The 26203-nt window shown below is 36.6% G+C and overlaps 1 protein-coding gene across 11 annotated transcripts in view; it reads left to right on the top strand.

Moving 5' to 3' along the window:
* The window catches only part of WDFY3 (WD repeat and FYVE domain containing 3), a 309091-nt gene that overhangs the window by 245832 nt on the left and 37056 nt on the right, over positions 1 to 26203 (top strand). For 9 of the 11 annotated variants that reach the window (XM_031664581.1, XM_031664576.1, XM_031664582.1 and 6 more), the window contains 10 exons: positions 250 to 477; positions 7239 to 7289; positions 9808 to 9976; positions 12840 to 13003; positions 15831 to 15979; positions 17111 to 17231; positions 18107 to 18192; positions 20339 to 20419; positions 24214 to 24268; positions 24533 to 24652. In XM_031664581.1, the coding sequence (XP_031520441.1) occupies positions 250 to 477; positions 7239 to 7289; positions 9808 to 9976; positions 12840 to 13003; positions 15831 to 15979; positions 17111 to 17231; positions 18107 to 18192; positions 20339 to 20419; positions 24214 to 24268; positions 24533 to 24652 (1224 nt within the window). The remainder of the gene's footprint in view (positions 1 to 249; positions 478 to 7238; positions 7290 to 9807; positions 9977 to 12839; positions 13004 to 15830; positions 15980 to 17110; positions 17232 to 18106; positions 18193 to 20338; positions 20420 to 24213; positions 24269 to 24532; positions 24653 to 26203) is intronic. The other 2 variants (XM_031664584.1, XM_031664580.1) reach the window with 1 other exon arrangement.

Here is a 26203-nt window from a genome sequence, read left to right as displayed (position 1 = left end):
TGTTCCACTATATTGCACGCTCTACCCTATACATGTCTGTCATTTACTTGATGCTTTAAGAAGTCCACCTTCTACAACAAACCCGCTTACTTTAACCATAAACGAATGTAATTTTACTTTTATAGGGTTAACTGAAATGGTGTGGATTGTGTTTGTTTCCAAGTAATAACTTGATTTTCAGTGACTTGTAGACTTGTTACTGTTACTCCTGCTTTTGCTTGAAAACCGACCTGGACTCTTTCCTGTCAGCGTCAGCAGAATGCCCTGAAGTACGTGACGGAAGAGTGGTGCCAGATCGAGTGCGAGCTGTTGCGGGAGCGGGGGCTGTGGGGCCCTCCCATCGGCTCCCACCTGGACAAGTGGATGCTGGAGATGACAGAAGGGCCCTGCAGGATGAGGAAAAAGATGGTGCGAAACGATATGTTTTATAACCATTACCCTTACGTGCCAGAAACTGAACAAGAGACAAATGTGGCGGTGAGTATGCAGAATTCAATGATCACACTGGCTCTTTCAAGTTTTTATTTTCCTTTGTAAGCATTTTTTCTCTATTAAGTCAGTTACCTCAAATAGCTCATTTAAAAAATTCAACAAACTCCATTGAATTGTAACTTCAGAGTGGAGGTGGAGTGAAAAGATGCAACAGTGCAAGAAGAAGACATCATGATAAAGAGGTTTGTATCAGAGACTCCAGACCCAGACTGCCCAAATTTAAGACCTGACTCCACCACTTTGCTATTATGGCTGGGTTACGGGTCATTAAACCTCTCCGGGTTTTCGTTTTGTTATGCCTGAATTTGAGCAAATAATGGTTCCACCTCATAGGACTATTGGGAGGATTAAGTTCATTAAAATTAGTTAAGTGTTTAAAATAGTGTCTGGTCCAGAATAAGCACTATATATTAGAACACATGAATCTTCTAAGTAGCTCTGATCATATAAGGTGAGGCAGCTTGAATTGTTCCAATGCCTCTTGGTTTTCTCTGACGAGCACCCTAGCTCCATTTATCTTGTACTGATTGGTTTAACCTCAGTCCTGATGCTAATATAGATCTTAGCATCAACCTAAGTGTCCATCAGCAGAGTAACATAAATAAAATATGCTATGTTTACATAATGGAATAGTATTCAGCCTTAAAAAAATAAGGAAAGCCTGTCATTTGTAACAGTGTATATGAACCTGGAGAACATTATGTTACATGAAATAAGCAAGGTGCAGAAGGACAAATACTACATGATCCATCTCACTTATATGGGGCATCTAAAACAATCAAACTCAGAAGCAAAGAATAGAATGAAGGTTTCCAGAGGCTGAGAAATGAGGGGAATAGGGAGATGTTGGTCAAAGGGTACAGTTTCAGATAAACGGGAGGAATACATTTTTTTGAGATCTATTACATTTCTAGTGACTATAATTGATAATAATGTATTGTACATTTCAAAATTGCTAAGAGAGTACATTTCAAATGTTCTTGGCGCAAAAATTGTTAAGTATTTGAGGTGCTGAATATGTTAATTAGCTTGATTTAATCATTCAAACCATATACATATAACATCACTTTGTATACCATAAACAATTATAATTTGTCAATTAACAGTAAAATTTCTAAAATAGTAATATATGTAGGTCTTAGCTCCTGCTGATAGTTATTAAAAGTTTAGAAGATAGCTCCCTAAAGTCTGCTTTTCTCAAAGCTATTCAATTCTGTCAAGAATGCCATACTTGATGCAGCTGTGCCTTAAAGCACTATAATTTCTAATTCTGGAGCACTGTAAAAAAGGTAATCCACCCATATTTTTGCAGCCTGTTACTAGCACTTACTTTTATAAGAGCAAAGCAACAATATGATCTTTTAATTGTTAATCTTTTTTCCTTAACAATCTATTAAGAATTTAAGGCATTAGCAGTTTGATAAAGTATTTCTTATTGAGTCAATGCTTAAATTGAATCCATTCAAGAATACTAAAATATAAATATGCTTTCCCAAATATATGACCAACTCACTGTTTAGATTTAACTGAGGCATATACTTTTGAATTATTTTTACAATAACCGTAATATTTTTATCTGTGCTCCTTTCCTTCCTTGTAATAATGTCATTTGTTTACAAAAGTGTATTTTAACTTCTTTTTTTTTTTTTTTTTTTTTGAGATGGAGTCTCGCGCTGTGTCACCCAGGCTGGAGTGAGTGGCCGATCTCGCTCACTGCAAGTCTGCCCAGGTTCACGCCATTCTCCTCTGCCTCAGCTCTCCCAGTAGCTGGGACTACAGGCTCAGCCACCACCTGCTAGTTTTTGTGGCTTTTAGTAGAGACGGGTTTCACCATGTTAGCCCGGGATGGTCTCTGACCTCCTGACCTCGCGGATCCACCTGCCTCGCCCTCCCAAAGTGCTGGGATTACAGGCTTGAGCCTGATCACACCAGTCAGATTTTAACTTCTATATCAGGATAAAAGAAGCACCCCATTGGTGAGTTCACACCTACAACCGTAGTATCATCAGCATTTTACCTAGGCAAAGGAATTCACCAGCCTGTGAAATCGAAACAGACACTGTCATAAATAAGTATGCACCAGATGGAACTTATTTATTTAACAAGTGGGTTACATATTGGAAAATACAAGACAGTTGAGAAATGTTGGAGATACTTTCACCTAAAAGGAAAAAGCAGTCAGGAAGGAGAGACAGTTACAGAATATAGAATTCATGCTGCATAGTTCATGCACAAATCAAGGTCAAGATTAATCTGCTATGGTGTAATTTTCTGAAATAATTTTTATTTTAGTTTTAGTAGTTCACATATTTTGTAAATTTGAAATGCCATTAAATGTCCACTTGTATCTTTTGGAATATGCATCTGGCAGTATTAAAAACAAATTTTCAAAAAGTTATAATATCTATTATCCCACTGAATTCTACCATCAAATCAAAAAAGAAGAGCTAATATTTACAGAGCACAATGAGCTAGATCAAGCTTCTCCAATCCGAGGCCCAAGGGTCACATATAGCCCAGGATGGCTTTGAATGCGACCCAACACAAATTCATACACTTTCTTAAAACATAATGAGACTTTTGCCAGGCACGGTGGCCCACACCTGTAATCCCAGCATTTTGGGGAGCTGAGGCAGGCAGATCACCTGAGGTCGGGAGTTCAAGACCATGCTGACCAACATGGAGAAACCTCATCTTTACTAAAGATAGAAAATTAGCCGGGTGTGGTGGCGCATGCCTGTAATTCCAGCTACTCGGGAGGCTGAGACAGAATCGCTTGAACCCAGGAGGCAGAGGTTGTGGTGAGCCGAGATCGCACCATTGCTCTCCAGCCTGGGCAACAAGAGCAAAACTGCATCTAAAAAAAAGAGAGAGAGAATTTTTTTTTTTAACGTCATCAGCTATTGTTAGTCTTAGTGTATTTTATGTGTGACCCAAGACAGGTTTTCTTCCAATATGGCCTAGGAAGCGAAAAGATTGGACACTCCTGAGCTAGATGCTCTACGGAGCAGTTTGAATTCATTTTGTTTCAGTCTCATAACAGCCCTCTGAAGTATAGTTAATACTGTTATCCCAGTTTTACAGATGAGAAAATGAAACCTAGAGTAGTTAAGGAACCCCTTCTAGGCTGCAGCTGCGAAGTAGTGTAGTAAGGTAGGAGTATAGTTCAACAGTCCCTTAGTAGTAGAATCACTTTGAAAAAGAAAAGATTCTAATGTTTGCCCATTTTATGACATTATCCATTGATAGTGAATGTATTCCATATTAGGTTTTATCTCTCTAGTGCTAACAAAGTACCTAATACTTAATGAATATTGAGTGAATGAACTGCCAGCACTCTTGTCTTCCCTAAGTTATAGACTTTTTTCCTTTGCTTTCTCTTTAGCATTCTATAAAATTTTCCTAAATCTAAAACTTTTCCACTAAAATGGCCTCGAATGCAATTTTATGGGCCCTGTAGTTTATACAGTTTAGGAGAGGGCTCTATAAGAAAAAGAGTAAAAATTATGAATATAAAATTAGTAGGGCTTTGTTTCCAGGGATTTGAAAGGGACTCATGCAAGTGAAGGCCACTAAAGTTTAAACTACCTTAACTTCATAGTAAATCCACCTCTGCCCTGATCTATGTTAAAAAATATTGCCTCCCAGAGTTAGAGATCAACCAGTTCTTTCCTTTAAACTTCCATGAATTTGTTGCCCTCCTTGCATGCATGTTTAATATAGTCAGTACTTTTTGTGATATAATAGGTTTGTGCCAACCTAAAGTTGCTTTTGAAGCCTCACCTGGTGCAAAGGCATATGATTTGATCTTTTGCGTTATTGATTAAAATAATTATTATTTCTCATAACATTTCCATTTTTTGTCCTGTCACTTACGCTAAAGAATACAGTGGTGATTAAAAAATTAATTTCTGTTTTAAGGTCTTTGATTTGTTAGAAATAAATCAGGTGATTTTTTTTTTTGCTCATTAAAGTTTTATTTCTTAAACTTTGATAATGTTACATACTGTATAAAAAATAGCTTACCTAGTATAAGTTTTGAATTTTATTTATTGATTTTAAATTGGATGTTTGTGTATAGAATATGGAACATACTCAGACTTTACAGCATTGAAAGTTTATCAACTAAAATTATTGTAATAAAAATTGTAATAATAATTATTAATATCTTGAGAAAAATTAAGTACATGTGGAAAATTTCTGTATTCGCACATAAAAATGATTTATACTTTTCACATAGTAACCTTCCTTGGGGAGTAATTTTCATAATTAAAAGAGCTGAATTATACTATAATTCTGTATTTTAAACAAATATTATAGATAGTGTAAGATGTAAGCCTGGGATGTGCTGAAAATTCAAAATCTGGTTGTTCCTCTGAATCCTAAGGGAGGAAAATAATGCATATTTTGCCATTTAAAAAAAATTGTATTTAAATATTAACTAGGCTTTAATTATATAATTCCCTTATTTTTAAAGAATAATAATCTCAAACACATTTACTATTCTTTGCAAAGTTCATTAGGGTGAAGACTTTGCCTATTAAGTTAGGGTTACTCAGGGGCAGGAAGCTAGTCAACTTTTAGGTTCCTTTTCTAACTAGGAGAGTTTCTTGCGGCTGCCTCAATACGTATTTTTATATAATGTGTAAATGTCACGAGACTTACAGAAACTAAGCAGCTCATTTAGAAAATTTCATTGCCAGCATTATAGAAACATTTGAAGTAAAAGGACTATAAAATTATTTTCTAGAAATTCCGACTTTGAAAAATATAGGTTTCTATGTACACAATTATAGTAATAATTTAATGCTTTTTTAAATAAAAGGAAACCAAAATAATGCTAAAACTATTGGATAACATATTTACTATTGAGTGCTGGGCCTTTTAGTAAAATAAGAACTGGTTAATCAATCAGTGAGCAAATATGTATTTAATTGGCGATGTACCATATGGTGCCAGGAAAAATATAAGAGTATACTTAGTAGACCCTGCCTACATCCTGGCTGGGAGTATATATAGTGAATGTCACAGGTGTGACATTGGTAATTGGTCTGTTTTGTTGTATTTATTTGTTGCATGTCTATCCAACAGTCTGTCTTATATTTTTATTCATTTGTTTTAAGACAAGGTATCACTCTGTTGCCCAGGCTGGAGTGCAGTGGCGATCTTGGCTGTCGACCACCTGGGCTCAAGTAATCCTCTCGCCTCAGTCTCCCAAGCAGCTGGGTTTACAGGCATGTACCACTACGCCAGGCTATTTTTGGATTTTTTGGTAGAGATGGGGGGTTCGCCATGTTGCCCAGGCTGATCTTGAACTCCTGAGCTCCAGCAATCCACCCACCTCGGCCTCCCAAAGTGCTAGGATTATAGGTGTGAGCCACCACTCCTGGTCCTATCTTGTTTTTGTTTGTTCGTTTGTTTGTTTTGTTTTATGAATTTCAGAGCGAGGTGAAGAATCAGTTTTCTTCACTTTCATGTGCATATTATGAGTTCAATATTTGTTTACAATTCTTTTTTTCCTGAAGGAAATTTTATATACCTTGAAATATACAAATCTTAAGTATACCATTCAGTGATTTTTTTTTCTTTCTTTTTTTAATGTTGGATTTCCTGATCTGTTTTTGCCATTAAAATGCTTTTATTTTATTATGGTCTAGTCAGTGAGTTTTAACAAATACATACATTACACTTTTATCATCTAAATCCCTACCAAGATAAAGAACGTTGATTAGACGTTAAAGATTATTTTTCAATATAAGATATACCTTTACAAGTTTGCTTTTAAAAAGAAAGAATCACTAAAACCATGTGAAATATTTGTAAGTATGCCTAGTGGGCCATGGTTTTGCCTTGGGAAGCAAACATTTGTGAAAACATTTTGCCTGCTCATGTTTACTATAGGGAAAGGTACTAGAAGTCATCACCAGATATAAACCATGAACAGGAAGGAAATTCGGAAGTGGTTTTTGGTTGCATTATTGTCTGTAGCTACCTGTGTGCTTACATGAAGCCACATGCTACAGCTCAACAGAATTGCCTTCTTATTAACCAGGATTTTATTCTGAAAATAAAATATAAAGCCATTACCTAATTCTTTTAAAAGTACTCTAGAAGAACTTCTGATCTGGAAGCTGATGATCCAGTCTACCCTCTGCTTTCAGCCTTTCTGGGATGGTGAAGGTAGTGAAGGAAGTAGGTAGGTCCTTATGCTTTTAAAGGAGGATTCTTAAAAGAAAGAGAGTGATGTCTGTGGTATGGAGTATTGTAAATGATAGCTTAAATCAGCCATTTGCCCCTGTTAACAACACAGATTTAGGGATAACCCCAGGGAAAAGAAGATGGAAGATATTAGCTAGCATTAGGTTCTGTTATCCTGATTTCAGGTTTGTTTTCTATTGTTTTTTTTTTTTCTTTTTTTTTTTGAAACAGTATAAAGAGTTGCCTGTAAATCAAGTCAATGGCAACCTGTGCTGAAGTTTTGCCTGTGTGATTTGTAAGAGTTCGTCCTGTTCAATAGCACTGAGACATTTGGCGTATTTAAGGTTTGCTTAAAACTACTTTTGATCTGTGAGAAAGTAACCACAAGATGCTAAGTGATTATTTAAGCTGCTTTGGCTATCATGTTAATTTTATTTGAGTAACTACATCTTTCATATTTCATACAGTCCTCAAGAAAAATTTTATTTTTGTGTTCCTCTTTATGTTTTTTTTTTCTGATATGTCTATACTTAATACCCTGTTTTCAGTCTGAGATCCCAAGTAAACAGCCTGAGACACCCGATGATATTCCTCAAAAGGTAAAACACAAATTACAGTAAAAGAATGTAAACTACTTGTAGTTTTGTTTTTTGTTTTCTGGGTTTTTTTTAAGTGCATGCTAGATTAGACTAACTTAAAAGATTGGCTTTCAATTTGTTCTTCCTATAAGTTCCTTAGAGTTGAACAGTTGATTTCATTCAGGCTGAGAGACGTTATTCTACTGTTTCTCAGCTTTTTCTAATTGTCTCTTTTTAGGATTTATATGCTGCTCACTAACAGGCTGAGTGTTCACTGCTCTCACTACAAAAACATGTATTGCTTCACACATAAACTAACAAATTATGAGGCATGTTAGTAATGGGCAGCCTGGCGTCTTCAACTTTTCAGTTACTCATTCAATTCTAAATACTAAAGTGTGTATTTTGAGAATGCAGCAATGTCTCCTCTTTTAAAATTTTTTTTCAATCAGAATGAATGGAAACTAAGAGTGTGTGATCACTTTTTAAAATACAAATTTATTTTAATTAGTAGAAAAGTTAATTATCGGGCGCGGTGGCTCAAGCCTGTAATCCCAGCACTTTGGGAGGCAGAATGGATCACGAGTCAGGAGATGAGACCATCCTGGCTAACTGCAGGTGAAACCCGTCTCTATTAAGAAATACAAAAACTAGCCAGGGGCTGTAGTCCCAGCTGGGAGGCTGAGGCCGGGAGAATGCGTGAACCGGGTGGTGGAGCTTGCAGTGAGATCCGGCCACTGCACTCCAGCCTGAAGCGACAGGGCGAACTCCCGTCTCAAAAAAAAAAAAAAGAAAAGTTAATTATCATTTTTATATTCCAGAAAGATGAAAGTACGTAATTCAATAAAAAATGTAGTTTTTTAGGACACAGAAGTACACCTCAAAATATTTAGAGAAAAATTCTTGTAGGTCAATTTTGAATCTGTACGTGAAGTCGGTAATCAAGCAGATGCTGTCCCACATCTATTAATTCATTGTCTTGCCCATCACTGTAAATACTTTATCTTCTTTTTAAATATGCTTAATTTGAGTTGAAGATACCTCATACAAAAAATTTTTATGGTACAAAATCTACCTTCCTTTCATTTTCAAAAATAGTGCAGTGTTCTTGTTTGTTTACCCATCAGATCCTCCAAATTGTAATATTATTTTACATCATTTTAATACTTTCCTGTGTCAAGTAATATTTTCAGTCTCCATTTGCTGTATATCATTCCTCAGTTCACTGGCAACTGTTTCCTTGCTCTGTGCCTGAAGTTAAAAAAGGCTAATGTGGCTTCACTTAGTTATTTTTTTATCTAAAATTTGGTTCAGTATCTCATTCTACATGTCTCACCCAAAGGACACTTGTTTTCCACTTTAGTTGGAAATCACTTAAAAAAAATGTTGCTTGAAAAGGGCATTGTTGTAAATGATGCATATTGACTATTTGAGTTTCAAGACTAGACCGATAGTAGAATTTTTAAAATTACGTATTCTTGTTTATAGGAAAGTAAAGTCATATTTAGAAGGGGAAGGTTTCAAAGCATGTTTCAGATTTCATATTTTTAAAATTATTAATCCATGGTGTGGGTCTAATTCTGATCCGAGGATCGTATATACATGCCAACTTTTCCCTCTGTCTGATATTTTGTAGGATATTTGAGATCTTAGTTTCTCATCTTCTATGATTTTAAGGGGAAAACAATTTAAGTCAGTTGGAGAACCTGTTTTGAGAATAAAGGCTAATCAGGAAAAGAAATGTTCATGTATCATGTTCTAAGACATCAAATCCTTATGTTTCTAGGTAATTAATTTCTTCTTCAAAATGGACTGCTGTATGTTCTTAATATACTCATTTAGTTGAGTTAGTTATGGGTCATATTACTTTACACAACAGACAATGAGAATGAGCAAATTGGAGAGAGCAGCTTGCAGTGGCAAGCTAACCAGAGTGTCAACTGGCATAAAACTTCTTGATTCCTTTTTGGGTCAGGACTCTCAGAAGGATCTGAAGAAGGTTTTGGCTGTTCTCAGTGAAACCTGGGAATATAGGAAAGAATAGGGCAATTGAGTCTGTACCTCCAAGTATTTGAACTACACACTCACACTGATTATTCTGAGTGTGTGGACCTTTAGGCCTGACCTAATTACTTCACTTGGGGTGGAAGCAAAGTTCCAGGCTCCTCACAGACTAGACAGGCTCTTTGCAGCTCGATGCTCTTCAGCAGTGAGCATTCTCTTTACTGGATGGGGAGGTTTTCTCATACACCAAAGAAGACACACTGCACTAACACAGAAACGTTTTTTGGCTAGAGATTATTTCAGGAAGAACAAAACTGCTAATATTGTTGTTTTATGTATGTCTTTAAAAAACTCAATGGAATTTTAAAACAGAGAAACCTAACCCAAAAATGTGGATTTACTGTATATACATACAGTCTATGAAAAGCCCCTTTAAAAAGGTAACACACCTTGACACCATACCTTTCCTCAAGAATATTATGTTTTAATTCTTGATGATAGTTATCTTCAGTCATTTTCTTTTGTCACTTCTTAGAAACCCGCTCGATACAGAAGAGCCGTAAGTTATGACAGTAAAGAGTACTACATGCGACTGGCCTCTGGCAATCCCACCATTGTCCAAGACACCATTGTGGAGAGTTCAGAAGGCGAAGCTGCTCAGCAAGAACCAGAGCATGGGGAAGACACTATTGCTAAAGTCAGAGGTCAGCCTGCCTTTTTGATTTTGATTAAAAGTGATTTTGGAACATTCTTGTATTTGAATTCATACAAAAATTTGAGCAACTGTAAATAGTAGGCCCAACTTTTAAAATATCTATACATATTTTACCATCTCACCCTTCTTAACGATTGATTTCTTTGTCAGAACTAAAGACACTTGCTTTTGTTTATTGCCTACAAATGAATGTCACGTGCCCATTGGCTTAATGGTTTTTTAATTGTATTTCTCAGAATCCTCAATGGCACTTGATATTTAGTTTTTTTTTTAATATGCATATGCATTTTTTCATGACACAGCCTCAGAAGGTCTTGAGAACATGTGCCTCAGCACTTGATATTTTAAGTTAAGGGCTTAATAACTAAATATTTATAAAATTAAAATAACTATTAAACCTGTAATTAGTGCATATTAGCCAATAGTAAGGAATAATGGTTTTTCTTCCTATGAGTTGAGAGAGATTATCCCAGATCTAAACTTTAGGAGCTGAATAGATGATGAATTGGACTACAATGTCCATGGACTTTCAGATTCTGTACTTTTACATTGGTGCCCTCAGCCTGAAATGGTTTCTTCTTTTCTACAGCTTCTCCATTATCCTTACCTTAACACATCCTACTCAGTCTTAAACTCACTGGTCATGTATAAAATCATCCTTCTCTAAAGTCTTCTCCAACTCCTCTGTTCACTGATAGTACTTTGCGCATGTCTGTTATAGCAGTTTCAGTGATTTTTCACTGCTGTATGTTTCCATTTTCTAATTTATGAGTTTTTCTCAAAGACAGATTGTTTTTTCTTATTTTATAAATTTTGACACATGACTAGCACAGAATGAGGATTCAGTTCGAGTAAGTAAATCAATTCGTTGTTTTAATCTTAAGCCTCTGATTCAACACAAATTCAAAAGTCTTTGCATATTCTATACATCCCTAAAGTGTAAATTAAGATTTTAATTAAAAGTTAGTTTTAGAATTAAAAACTAAGAAATTAAAAATGAGTTTTCATGAGTTAATAAATTAAAAATTAGTTTCGGATTGTTTTAAAGCAATCTGTTTAGGACTGTGTCAACAAAAAACACTATTTAAATTGTGATCAGTTTCTCCTGTTGTTATACCTGTTCTCTCATGTGATGACTATGACTTACTAAACATTTTATAATTGTTCCAACATTTTCATAAAATCACTGAAACTTTTGGTAGTTGAACAGAGATTTAAAGCCTTCTAATTTTGTTGACATTGCACCAGCACAGTTATTGAATTGGGTTCAAAGCTATTACTGGATACAAGCCAAGGTATAATCCACAGAGTTTGATAGATTGTGTTTGGGTCATTGGCTCTTAACTTCTCTGGCCTGATTCTAATTGAGCTAAAAGCATAAATATACAGGGTATTATGCAAGACATAGAAATGGAGGTTTTGATTCATTAAGCTAAAAATAATGCAGCTGTAAGCTTTCTCCCCTTGTGGATGTTCTCTGGAGGATTTGATCTCTGTTGCTTACTTATTACACTTGTTCGAATATGAAAACAAGGCTCTTCTCAAGGCAAAGCAAAACCTCTGATAAGTAATATTCAAAGGATAAGACTCGGGCTGACTTGTGCTTTTCCAAAGTGCTTAGAGCAACTGTAACAGGCAGGTATAGTGTTACTTTGGATGGCACAAAGAGTATTAATTTAATCAAAATATGTGATTTAGCGTGTATTTTAAGGATTTCTCATACTTTGGGTCCTAGCGTGTATTTTAAGGATTTCTCATACTTTGGGTCCTCACTGGTTACTATCAACTGATTTTAATTTATCCTACTCTGATTACTAAAAAGTTGTCAAAATGTAGGTAGTAAAATGTTTCCTTAATCTGCAGATTAAATTATATGTCCCTGTATTATAAAGAATTCTGTTCTTTCTGACCTGGTATTTTGATCAAATTAATTCATGTATGAAAAACTGTACTGCCACTTGTGAAATGAGGCATGAAATAGTCTTCAAGAGTCCTCCAAATAGGTGGGATATCTTGTAATCATGTTTATTTTTTACTTTTTTTGAGACAGAGTCTTGGTGTGTCACCCAGGCTGGAGTGCAGTGGCATGATCTCAGCTCACTGCAACCTCTGCCTCCCAGGTTCAAGCGATTCTCCTACCTCAGCCTCCTGAGTAGCTGGGACTACAGGCATGCACCACCACACCCGGCTAATTTTTTTATTTTTAGTAGAGACAGGGTTTTGCAATGTTGCCCAGGCTGGTCTCAAACTCCTGACCTCAGGTGATGGGCTCACCTTGGCCTCCCAAAGTGCTGTGATTATAGGCATGAGCTACTGCACCCAGTCATAATCATGTTTATAGTTTGCTATCTTTATTTTTGTGACAATACTTGATTATTTATTCATGGTGTCCCCTTAATGACACCTACCTAAGCTACACCATTCTTACTATTATAGGTTCTGTTATCATCATCACCTGACACTTACTGAGAATTTATTATGTATTAAGCATAATGCTAAGCACTTCACATGAATTACCTAATGTAGTCCAACAATCCTCTAAGAAGATACTGTACTTGTACCAGGTGTTTTTTTGTTGTTGTTGTTGTTTTAAGACAGAGTCTTGCTATATTGCCCATACCTGGCTCTTGTCCCAGTTTTTTAGATAAGAAACTAAGGTTCAGAAAGTTGAATAATTTTCCAAGGTCATTAACTCCAGAGGACTATGTTCTTAACCACTGAATGTGCTACCTCCCTATACCTTCCAGAATTGTCTCAAATTGGATATCTGTAGAAGGGACTACATGAGACTAAACTGCTTCTGCACAAGGTCCTTGCAATGCCACATGGCCCTCTTGGTTATTATACTGTAGGTTTGGTCAAGCCTCCTCTAAAACGCTCCCGATCTGCACCTGATGGAGGAGATGAGGAGAACCAGGAGCAGCTACAAGACCAGATTGCCGAGGGCAGCTCCATAGAAGAGGAGGAGAAAACAGATAATGCTACCTTACTGCGTCTGTTAGAGGAAGGAGAAAAGGTATTGTGCTTCTGAAAAGTAAGGATTGTAAATATTTCAGTAACATATTATTAAGACAACATGAGTTGATAGGGTAGCTGTGGAAAGTAAATGCTTTAGCCTCTGTAATAAAATACAGCTTTAAGCAGCCTTTTGGGTTCAGTACTCTACTTCTCTCTTCTGTAAGGGTTTTCTCACTCCCCTGGAACATTAAACAGCATAAGGTTTCATCAGATACAGTATTAACAACTGGCACCTAATTCTCTGTCTTCCTCTATACCACAGATCTTGCCATAATTCTCTATTTCAAGTCCATGTAGACAGCCTATTCAGCAATCTGGCCTTGTATTTTTTTCTACATCTCCGTAATTCCAGTAATAACCTACCAGCAGCTTCAGCCAATCTGGACTGTCACCTCCAGCCTTGGATTATTTAGCCCCTACTGTCCTTCACTCACAGAAGATATCACCTTCCTATTTCTCACTCAACCTCCAATACCCTGCTCACCTCTCTGGTCTCATTCCACTGACTCTGTCTTATAACCTGATCCCCTGCAGCCTGGTACACCTTGGAGTTCATTACACCCACCATGTTGTGTTTTTTTTCCACTCTGCACTTTACTCATTGTGTTGTCCATGTTGCATTGCTATAAAGGAATACTTGAGGCTGGATAATTTATAAAGAAAACATGTTTATTTGGCTTAACACTTCTACAAGCTGTACAAGCATGGCACCAGCATCTGCTTGGCTTCTGATGAGGCCTTAGAAAGCTTTAACTCGTGGCAAAAGATGAAGGGGTGCAGGCTTGTCACATGGTAAGAAAAGGCGCTCTTGTGTGAACTGATAGAGTGAGGACTCATTACCGCCAGGACGACACCAAGCCATTTGTGAGGGTCCCACTTCCATGACCCAAACACCTCCCATAAGGCTGCCCCTCCAACAATGGGGATCACATTGCAACATGAGCTGTGTAGGGGACACACATGCAAACCATGTCACTCATATTGTTTTTTCCTGCCAAAATGCCCCTCTTCTTTTTACTTGCTTAACCTTTATCCTAATAAATCCTGTGTGTTATCCCATTTATCTGGATGTTTGTAATAGTCAAACATAGGAAGCTTTCTTTGACTCTTTTGCTAGCTCAGGCTTGGTTGGATACCCTTCCTCTATACTTTCATGATGCCTTATATATATCACTCTGTATTATGTCATAATTACTTGTTCCAATATCTTTCTCTTGTCCTAGATTTTGAGCTCCTTATAGGCAAACTGTGTCTTATCCCTATCTCATTGCCTTGCACAGGTCCAGTTGCATAATAGATAACCAATAAACCTTTGAATGAAGGCATGATTGGTTGAACAAACAAGGGAATGAATGACGTGAATGTGTCATGAATATCACCTTTTTAAAGGATGTTCTTTTGTCTGTTACATTAGATCTTGGTATAAAACCTTTGAGGTCTTACGCTCTAAGTAGTCACTAGAAATTGGAGTATAATCAAAACAGTTCTGTTCAAATGTGTGCCCTAATTAATATTGAATGACAATACATTAAGAAAAGATCATGTAACTATAAAAGTACCCCAGATATGAAGGAAGCACAAGAGAGGCTTCTACGGACTGGGGAGCATTCTGTTTCTTGGTCTGGATGCTGGTCACACCAAATTTTTAGCATTTGAAAATTAATCCAGCCATACACTTAGGAAATAAGCATTTTGTGTGTGTGTGTATATATAATATATGTATGTATGTATGTGTATATATGCATAAATATACTGCAATAGAGAAACTTTTAAAGTATATCAGGATTGATCAGATGTAGCAATGAAAATTGACTTATATTTAGGTATTTTAGAAAGCTTACTACAATGCTTTCATTTTAAAAATTTTAATCTCGTGAGTACAGTTTTTGCTGTAGTTGCTTTAAGTTTTAATAGTGCGGGAAGTGTATTCAAACTGACATTTGTTTAACTCTGATTTAATTGCTGATTTTTGTCTTGACTCATGTTGAACTAAGTTTAAGCAAGAAAGAGTTTTTACAAAGAATTAGATACTGCCCTTTGGAGAGAAAACGATACTTACTTTGAGAGATTTAGCAATGCTCCTTCCTATGAGGAAAACACACCTTCTGCCAAGCTTGGCTTTTTGCAACAGTACAATAGTCTCCAGGGAGCAGAATCCAGGTGGGGAATGAATAGAAACAAATTCTACAGTTCCATTTCCAGGGGATATGATGGAAAAAGAAGGTAAACTGTGTGGAAGAGAAAACAACCAATAATTCCTAACCTGATTATGTACATTATCTCACTTATTTCTCACAAGTCAATTAGAAATTTACAAATGAAGACATGGAGGCTCAGAGAAATTAAGAAATTTGACCCAGTCTACAAAGTGGCAGACCTGGAAATTTACCCTGAGTTAGCAGGCCCTGCAATTTTCACTCTGTGTCATCTTGCCTCACATAGAACACAATCCTATTCTAATCTCCTTACATGTATGCCTCAATTCCCTTTCCTGCCAAGCTTGCTGTGTCTGTCTCCCTTCATGAGGGCAGGAGCCTTATCTAATGTTCTTCACTTTTAGAAGCTAGCGCATATGTGCCTGGCCTACAGAAAGTACACCCAGAATATTGAGAGAGATGGGATTGGCAGATGAGTGGATGGGTATGAAGGAATTGTTTAGTTTTACTCTAGTCAGGTGCAAATCAGACTGTAATCTAAGCTTATTCTTCTGAATATGTTTAAACTCTGATTTAATATGCTTAGCTCTAGGGATGCCATAATAGTCTAACAAAAATTGATCTTTACAAAATACCTGTATTAATGAATGTTTACGGGCTTCTTTATAGATCCAACACATGTACCGTTGTGCTCGAGTCCAGGGCCTAGATACCAGTGAGGGGCTCCTTCTTTTTGGTAAAGAGCATTTTTATGTGATTGATGGATTTACCATGACAGCAACCAGGGAAATAAGAGATATTGAAACCTTACCTCCAAAGTAAGTAAATGAATGAAGAGACACAATGTATGACTGTCTTTAGAAGACAGAAAGTATATTTGCATAGTTTTCTTTTTTAATCAAAAAATTGTGTTCTAGGTAATGTTCTCTCTCAGTTTGTGTGTATTCATCATTACATACTCACAAAGATGATATTCAGTTATTTTAAGGTAATAATGAAAATGTTTGGCTTCTTTATTAAGATGAAAGCTAAATAACGTTTATTTCTGTGCATTCCGAGTTATTTATATTATAATCTATATATTTATAAATTTATTCTGAATTTATAAATCGTCCTTTTAAAAAATATAGCAGATATACAATTGTAGAGAAAATGCAGGTAACTGCACAATACTCCTAAAAATGAAAGAGCATCATCAGGTACTGAGTACCCTAGAAACAGCATGACTAAAGCATTAGCAGAGATTTACTGACTGAGTTGTAGGCATCTTCCTTTTCTTCTGCTGTCCTGTGATGAAACTAATAGTAAGTAGTGGAAAACTCGGGAGAGAGACCAAGCTAGAAAAAGGATAAGAAGCTTAGGGCTTAGAAGATCAACAGGCTGGCTGCTTCTCCTCTTTAACATTTTCCTAGCACCCTTGAATACAGACATTGTTTCTATAGTTCATTCCTAGGAGATATTTCAAATAATTACTTTCAGCAACAGTCAGGGTCACATGAAGACTTTTATGGGTCCTTTTTCCATACAAAAATATTTAAACTTATATGTTGTGACTAATGGTATAAATATAATCACATATTAAAACATTTTTTTCTACCTTTTTCTTCCTAAAAGTTGATTTTTTTTTCTGATTTTTAAAATAAATTAAGACATTTTCTTGGTCCCCAGAAAGTATGTGAGCTGAAGCACTGTGCTAACCATGTCTGGTGAATAACTTGGTCCTGACAGTAATAGGGGAGTTTTTAAAATTGCATTCATCAAAGGGGGTTCCTTGTATCTCAGGTAGCTAACAAATTTTTCTTTTAAACGTATTTTTTAACTGAAAATTCTGATATATATTATTCCTCCATCCTGTTCATGTGTTTAAAATTAGCTCTCCCTTTGTGGAACAGTAAATTTATCTCTTGCTGTGTTTTTGTTTATTTGCTTTTTCTCTTGGCTGCCTGTAGTATGCATGAGCCAATTATCCCTAGAGGAGCCAGGCAAGGTCCTAGTCAACTCAAGAGAACATGCAGCATTTTTGCATATGAAGATATCAAGGAAGTTCATAAAAGGAGATATCTCCTGCAGGTGAGTCAATTTAGTAGTACTGTTTTGTCCTGTTTCTTTATTCTGAAAATGTATTATTTAAAAATTGGTATGTGCCATGGAAACCCTCAATAGGATCTGTATTTATTTATTTATTTATTTATTTATTTATTTATTGAGACGGAGTCTTGCTCTGTCGCCCAGGCTGGAGTGCAGTGGCGTGATCTAGGCTCACTGCAAGCTCCACCTCCCGGGTTTACACCATTCTTCTGTCTCAGCCTCCTGAGTAGCTGGGACTACAGGTGCCCGCCACCACACCTGGCTAATTGTTTTGTATTTTTTAGTAGAGACGGGGTTTCACCATGTTAGCCAGGTTGGTCTTGATTTCCTGACATCGTGATCCACCCACCTCAGCCTCCCAAAGTACTGGGATTACAGGCATGAGCCACCGTGTCCGGCCAGGATCTGCATTTAGAATAATCCTTAGATTTGGTTATAGACAGACTCAGGTCACCTCAGGTCATGTGGATGCATAATTTTGTACAATGCATTTCTCTTGTTTAAACACAACCTAAAATTTGAGTGATTATCTTTGTTATCCATCTTTCCCTGTAGCTATCCAAATTAACATTTTAGTTTTCTTCTAATATAAAAATTACATCCTTACTATAATTTTATAAAATTATAATTGTATGATAATTATTTTTATTCTGTTATTAAAGATTTTAGAAATAAATTGAGCAGAATAAGAAATATCTGTTTATTTTGTAGCTTAATCTTCAGGGAATTCATGACTTTAAAAGTGTTAGCAAATTAACTTCTTGAACATTGTAGAAATTCATAGTGGAAAAGTTAATATATAATCTTATTTGTGAACTTCTGTTTTTTCTTAATGTTTTTCTCTCTGATCATTTCAGCCTATTGCTGTGGAAGTTTTCTCTGGAGATGGACGGAATTACCTCCTTGCTTTTCAGAAAGGAATTAGAAACAAAGTCTATCAAAGGTCTTGTTTGTTAGGAACACTTTGTATACTACTGTGGGAAGAGATGGGAGGGGGAATCTTTTCTCAGTTTTGCTAGTTTTTAAAAATCTAGAATTTAGATCATTGAGCCAACATCTTTGAAGAAAATAATTTGTATTATTGTTGCCAGCCTCTTGAAACAATTGTTCTTCTAACTTTTAAAATAATGCAATTCTATTGTGACATACCATTTTTCCTCCTGCTAACTTATAGTAGAAATCATCAAAAACTACTTTTATCACTAAGTCCTGTGTCTCTACATACAAAGGATGATGAAACTGTAGCTTTAAAAATAAAACTTTAGTTTCTTTTTTTTTTCTTGAGACAGAGTCTCGTTCTGTCACCCAGGCTAGAGTGCAGTGGCCTGATCTCGGCTCACTTAAAACTCCGCCTCCCAGGTTTACGCCATTCTCCTGCCTCAGCCTCCCGAGTAGCTGGGACTACAGGCTCCCGCTACCATGCCTGGCTTATTTTTTTGTATTTTTAGTAGAGACGGGGTTTCACCATGTTAGCCAGGATGGTCTCAATCTCCTGACCTCGTGATCCGCCTGCCTCGGCCTCCCAAAGTGCTGGGATTACAGGCATGAGCCACCGTGCCTGGCCAAAAATAAACCTTTACTTTCAAAATAAGGTTTCTTTGTATTTACCAAAATGAAGCCAATGCAGTTTCTTGCTATTGAATGCAAGGACTGAGTTCCCTTAGAAATTTAATTTACGTGGGACTTTTCTCTGGCCATGGAAGGGATGTTGGATACCTTCATCCTTGAAAAAAGTAGTATAGCTAAATAAGGCAGATAGTCTAATTTAAGCATATTTTTATCTTTAATAAACTATATTTAAAATTTCCTTTTAAGCGAAAAACAGGCCAAGCTATGCAATGGCTCACGTTCATATCCTCAGCACTTTAGGAGGCCAACGAGGGAGGATCACTTGGGTCTAGACTTCAAGACCAGCCTGGGCAACATAGTGAGACCCTGTCTCTATAAAAAAATAAAATAATTAGCCAGGCATTGTGGCACATGCCTGTAATGGGAGGTTGAGGTGGGAGGATTGCTTAAGCCCAGGAGGTCAAGGTTGCAGTAAGCCATGATCACACCACTGCACTCTAGCCTGAGTGAGCAAGGCACTGTTTCAAAAAATAATAATTTTTTTTTTTTTTTTTTTTTTTTTTTTAGACAGAGTCTTGCTCTGTCACCAGGCTGGAGTGCAGTGGCATGATCTTGCCTCACTTCAGCCTCCGCCCACCAGGTTTAAGCAGTTTTCGTGCCTCATCCTCCCAAGTAGCTGGGATTTCAAGCATGTACCACCACACCCAGCTAATTTTTGTGTTTTTAGTAGAGATGGAGTTTCATTCACCATGTTGGCCGGGATGGTCTCAATCTCCTGACCTCATGATCTGCCCACCTTGGCCTCCCAAAGTGCTGAGATTACAGGCATGAGCCACCGCACTCAGCCTATAAATTTTTTTAAAAAGGAAAAGCAACACGTATCTCTGGTATTTAAAGATCATTCTCTTGAATGTGTGAATAATAAGGCTATTCTGAACTAACCATGTAGATGAGAGGCATTCTCTTGCTCTTTGAAGGGTGATGTAGATCCTGGCAATCCCTCTATTATAGAAAATTTTTATATTTCAAATTATTTCCATGAGGAATAACTAAACCATCCAACATTGCTTCTCATTGCAGTACAGTAATATTACCTGTGAGCAGCTGGGAAATGAGGGTGGTTCAAATAAAGCACGTGTGGATATTGATTGGTAGCCCAAAACTCCTTTCACATATGGGAAGAGCTAAGTAAAGTGATTGAGATTCACTTTTACTTATCTGATTTTTTAATTTCTAAAGGTGCTATTGTTTTTAGTGCTAAGAAATTTTTTCCTATTCAGAGAAGTCCAAAATAATAGATTTTGTTATGGGCATTTATATTTGGCTCTGGATGTCATCATATTTTTTTTATAACCCAAAGAGTATTCTAATTATTATATACTCCTTTTGCCTGCCATTCAGTGGGTTATGGGAGGGTAGATGCAACTATGAACATCTAAACAAATCATCCTTTCTAAAGCTTCCCATTAGATCCTGACTGAGACTTCATTTTCAATTTTATGCTGTTTTAAATTTTTCAGGTTTTTGGCTGTAGTGCCGTCTCTAACGGACAGTTCAGAATCCGTATCTGGACAACGACCAAACACGAGTGTGGAGCAGGGGTAGGTGGTTTGTTCCTTGAATGTTACAGTTTAGTAGTGAAGTTGGGATGATTCATATCTGGACAGTATTATTTAACATTTTAAATGAGTGTTTTTCCCCTAGTGGTTGCAAACTTTTTTTTAAGTACTGAAAACTAAAGGAAGAAAAGAAAAAGGTATGCATAATCACTATGTCAAATCACTGCTCACATTTTGATCAATTACCTTCTGTTCTTTAAAGCATGAGTACATTGGTTGTGTACATAACTGAGTTTATACTCTAAATACAAGTTTTTATCCTGCTTCTTCTATTCAGTGTTATATTTAAATATTACCTCTTGTCTTTAAAAAACTATTCAGAAACATAACTATCATTTGCTACCTATTCATCACATATATAAAACATCATGTAATTTTTGGATATTTCATCTTTGTCAGGTTTTTGCTTTTTTTAAATTATTGTTATTATTATTATTTTGAGATGAAGTCTCACTCTGTCACCCAGGCTGGAGTGCAATGACACATCTTGGCTCACTGTAACCTCCGCCTCCTGTGTCCATGAGATTCTCCTGCCTCAGCCTCCCAAGTAGCTGGGATTACAGGTGCCTGCCACCACACCTGGCTAATTTTTGTATTTTTAGTAGAGACGGGGTTTTGCCACGTTGGTCAGGCTGGTCTCAAACTCCTGACCTCAGGTGATCTGCCCGCTTCGGCCTCCCAAAGTGCTGGGATTACAGATGTGAGCCACCGCGCCTGGTGTTTATCAGGTTTTCTTATCATAAGACTGGAAATGTGATTCTTCGTTATTTTTTTTTTTTTTTTTTTCTTTTGAGACAGAGTTTCCCTCTGTTACCCAGGCTGGCGTGCAATGGGGTGATCTTGGCTCACTGCAACCTCTGCCTCCTGGGCTCAAGCGATTCTCAGCATCAGGCTGAGCAGTTCTCAGCCTCCCGAGTAGCTGGAATTACAAGTATGTGCTACCATGCCTGGCTAATTTTTGTATTTTTAGTAGAGAAGGGGTTTTGCCATGTTGGCCAGGGTGGTCTCAAACTCCTGGCCTTAAGGGATCCGCCCATCTTGGCCCACCAAAGTTCTGGGATTACAGGCATGAGCCACCACGCCCGGCTATGATTCTTCATTATTTTATTGTGGTAGAGTCCCCTTAATAAAACAAAGAGTAGGAATTTTAAGGCTCTTGATACACAAAACCAACTTGATATTCATAAAAACTATACAAGTTTATATTGTACTATTAGTGGATAAGTTTGTCTCAATAGATACTTGCTAACTTTGTGTATTATTATTATTATTATTATTATTATTACTGGGACGGAGTTTTGCTCTGTTGCCCAGGCTGAAGTGTAGTGGCATGATCTCAGTTCACTGCAGCCTCCGCCTCCCGGGTTCAAGCAATTCTTCTGCCTCAGTCTCCCAAGTAGCTGGGACTACAGGTGTGCGCCACCATGCTCGGCTAATTTTTGTATTTTTAGTAGTGATGGGGTTTTACCATATTGGCCAGGCTGCTCTCGAACTCCCTACCTTGTGATCCACCCACCTCGGCCTCCCAAAGTGCTGGGATTACAGGCGTGAGCCACCACACCTGGCCTGTATATTAATTTTTTTATTTTATTGATTTTATAAAATGTTTTCTCATTTTTTAAATGTATATTTCTTTGATTATTAGTAAGCATGAGCTCTGTATATGTTTATTAGCCATTTAGAATCATTATTTGTAAATTGTCCATATCTTTTGCCTATTTTTCCTTTGAGATCTCATTAATTTGTGTAGGATTTTTCTACCATAAGTTATTACTCCTTTGCTTGTCGTATTTGTTGCAGATTTCCCAGTTTTCCTCTAAATTTTGCTTTTTGACATTTACATTTAAACCTCTGTTTTTGTGTATTCTGAACTGTCAGTGATTCCTTTATGCTCTTTATAGCCGCATTTCATGTTAGCGATGCCTTCTAGATGACATAGCCATTTCAAGAATCCATAGACCCAGCTCCATTTACATCACTCAATAAGTGGTAGCCTTTTATAATCCACTGGAAAGAAGCAGTGCTTTGGGGCTGTAAATTAATTATTAGAGCATGCAAGAAAATGACTTTTGAAAGTTCTAGAGATTATGTAATTTGTAAATAAAATTTGATTCCAATCTGTGTGCCTCTATATATGTTGTGTATTTCTCTTTAAGTTTTGTTTTTATTTTTTTATAGCCAAGCCTTAGCAAATACAATGCTAAATACATGCTTTTGTTAACCCCAGAAACATGTTCTGCTCCTAATCATTTGTGTTGTTGTTAACATAAATACAGGAAGTGAAAAATTTCCTTAAAAACATAATGAGCCTTTTTTCTACTTGTAAGCAAATTGTTACTGCTTCCTAGATAATCTTAAACTTGCTATTTCTTTGTTCTTGCTACTTCCTGTGCTGAGTTGGCAGTTGTTAAAGAACTTTTAAGAGCTCAGAGGCAAGAAACAGAAATTCTTTTCCAACTTTAGTCTTCCATTTCAGTTGTTCCCTTTCTTACGATGTTGAAGAGTGATCATGGCTATTTTTCCAAAGAGAGTATCTTGTGCATTCAGTTTGTCTGATGGAAAGACTATCTCAAAGTGGAAAATAGTACCATCGAGCTGGATGTGTTTAGGACCTAAGGTTTACAAATGTATTAATTTCCTTTCAGAAAAGAAAACATATAAATACTTTCTCCTGGTTCCATGACCAATTATTAATTATCAATATTATAAAGCTGATAAACCTTAAATAGGATTTTATAACATTTTAAGGAAGTCTGCTGTCCCCAAAAAAGTAATGCTTAAATTTCAAATGGCCTGGACACCAGTGACTTTCCTGTTATACAATATTCATATTTTCATTCACTTATCTAATGTATTATGTACGTACTGTGTACAGAGTATTATATAATATTTCAGTTATTCTAATTAAGTATCCTTGGATCTGTTTGCTTAGTGATTATAGTAAAAATAAGAAAGACTATGGTTAGTGTATGGCTTATGCCTCTAGTCCCAATAATTTGGGAGACTGAGTTAGGAGGATCATTTGAGGCCAGGATCTTGAGACCGACCTGGGCAACATAGCAAGACCCCATCTCTACAAAAAATAAATTATAAAATAGTTTTAAAAAGAAAAAGAAGGCCAGGCACTGTGGCTCACGCCTGTAATCCTAGCACTTTGGGAGGCTGAGGTGAGAGGATCACCTGAGGTCAGGAGTTCGAGACCAGCCTGGGCAACATGGTGAAACCATGCCTCTACTAAAAATACAAAAATTAGCTGGGCATGGTAGTGAGTGCATGTAATCACAGCTACCCAGGAGGCTGAGGCAGGAGAATCAGTAGAACCCAGGAGGCAGAGGCTGCAGTGAGCCGAGACCATGCCACTGCAATCCAGCCTGGGTGACAGAGCAAGACTCCATCTCAAAAAAAAAAAAAAAGTTGAACTAGATCAGTGTTCTTCCAACTCTTTTGAATATGACCTAGAGTAAAAAATATATATTACATTCATCCCAAGACACATAAATGGAGTTATAAATACTCAAACAAAATTCACAAAAAAATACTTTCCCTTAAGGTATGTGATGCCTTCTGATGTCCTCTGTTTTCTTCAATTCAGTTCTATGTTACTTCATATTTCAAAATGCTGATCACAGCCCACTAAACTGATTTTATGACCCACTAATAGATCCTCCACAGTTTGAAAAATTCCTGGACCAGATGACTTAAATTTTTCAACTTTATAATTTTTCAGATTTAAAATTTTATTGCTTCTAATTTATTGTATTATGTATTGCTTTTAGATCTGGGTTGCTTAGCACTTTGGTTGGAGAGAAGTCTGTGACTCAGAGATGGGAGGTAAGTTTAATGAATATATGAGCTTCCTTAGAAGTTTGTAGTTAGAGTAGAAGTCATACAGTTAAAAGCACTTTAATTATCCATAAAATATATACCATAGAGAAAATGTTTTATTTTCATTCTTTTTAGAAAAAAAAGTATTTCATTGTTCTGAAATCTGTTAAAAAGAATTTGTCCTTTACATCATTTTGCATATAAAATTTTAAAAGCTGAACATAGTGGAAATCATTGATTGCTCAAAAATGAATATTCATCTTTTTCCAGAGAGGTGAAATCAGCAACTTCCAATATTTGATGCATTTGAACACTTTGGCTGGCAGATCATATAATGATCTCATGCAGTATCCTGTCTTCCCCTGGATCCTTGCAGATTACGACTCAGAGGTAAATCTTAGTAGAACACATTTTCAAAAATAATTTTAAAATGCTACAGTTGAAGCAGGGTGCAGTGGCTCATCCCTAAAATCCCAGTACTTCGGGAAGCCGAGGCAGGCAAATCACTTGAGCCCAGGATTTCAAGACCAGCCAGAGCAACATGGCAAAACCCTGTCTCCACTAAAACTGCAGAAATTAGCCAGGTGTGGTGCTAAACCCCCATTGTCCCAGCTACTCAGGAGGCTGAGGTGGGAGGATTGCTTTAGCCCAGGAGATGGAGGCTCCAGTGAGCCAAGATTGCGCCACTGCACTCCAGACTTGGTGACCTACCAAGCAAGACTGTGTCTCTGACAAGAAAAAAAAAAAAAAAACTGCAGTTGCCTAAATGTTTTATTTGGTTTGTAGTTTAATGTTCTCAATAGGCACAGGCACTTAATTCAAATAGATGAGAAGCATTTAGCACAGACATATAAAAAGTTTGGATAATTGACCAACTTATTGAGTACTGGCCATTAATTCATAATATCTATTCAGTTTTTTTAAGTGCTGATTAATTTGCATCTATTGGTGGATATCAGAATCCATCTGTGTAGTTTGAAGTGTTTGTTAGGAAAACACAAAGTAACCCTTCTACAAAACATTACTGCCACATAAAAGAAATTTTTTATACTATTACAGAAAGCCCTGGGAGAAGATTTCCAACAATTCAACATGTACCTGACAAGTCTCAAAATCAAGAGCAGATAGAAGCATATGAATGTTTTGATTCCTCTCTTCCTTTACCTCCTGTCTGATAGACATCTGATTATTTTGGAAATGAACCGTAGCAGGCAAAACAAAAGACACTTAGCCCTAGGTAAACAACCAAAAAGATTGTTTTTAAAATTCAGAAATTCATTAGACCTTCTTATTCACTAGAATCATGGCTGCTTATCCTTTCAGAAATTTTATACATCAATATATTAAAAAGGATAAAGCTTCTATCCTCAGAAAATTTTGGTCTAATGAAAGAATGAAAGGAAATCCACCCTTTATGCATGGACGTACGTTAGTGTATTTGATGTTTGAATCTATATATTTGCTTGTATAGTTAATTTGCATACCTAATGCATAATACATAAATAATAAAAGGAAAAGAAGAGATCAGGAGTAAAGATTGATAAGTGAAAATATTTTTTCTTTAAGTCCATCAAGGAAAGTTAGAAAGAAAGTGTAGATTTTTAAAGAGACAGGAAGTCCAAAAGAAATGTGGTTTTCTGAGAAGGGAGTGGAGAACTTTGTCAACCCATATTTGAATATGTATCTCACATGAACATGACAGGTCCCATTACTGAACCTTCAATTCTCTACCTCGTTCTCCCGATGCAATTCTGACCCTCACTGTGTATTCCCCATCTTAGGAAGTGGCACCATCATCCATGCTGTCTTACAGGCTGGAAATTATTTTCCTACTGTCCATGTCTGCTCAGTGGCCAAGGCATTTCTACCTTTGTCTTCGTCAGTGTACCTAGTGTCTCATTTCAGGCCCTCTGCATCTTCTATTGGACTGTTGCAGCAGCC

The sequence above is a fragment of the Papio anubis genome, chromosome 3 (genome assembly GCF_008728515.1).
Source record: "Papio anubis isolate 15944 chromosome 3, Panubis1.0, whole genome shotgun sequence".
NCBI lineage: Eukaryota > Metazoa > Chordata > Mammalia > Primates > Cercopithecidae > Papio > Papio anubis.
The sequence above is the reverse complement of the archived record's forward strand: the minus strand, read 5'-3'. Positions and strand labels throughout refer to the sequence as shown.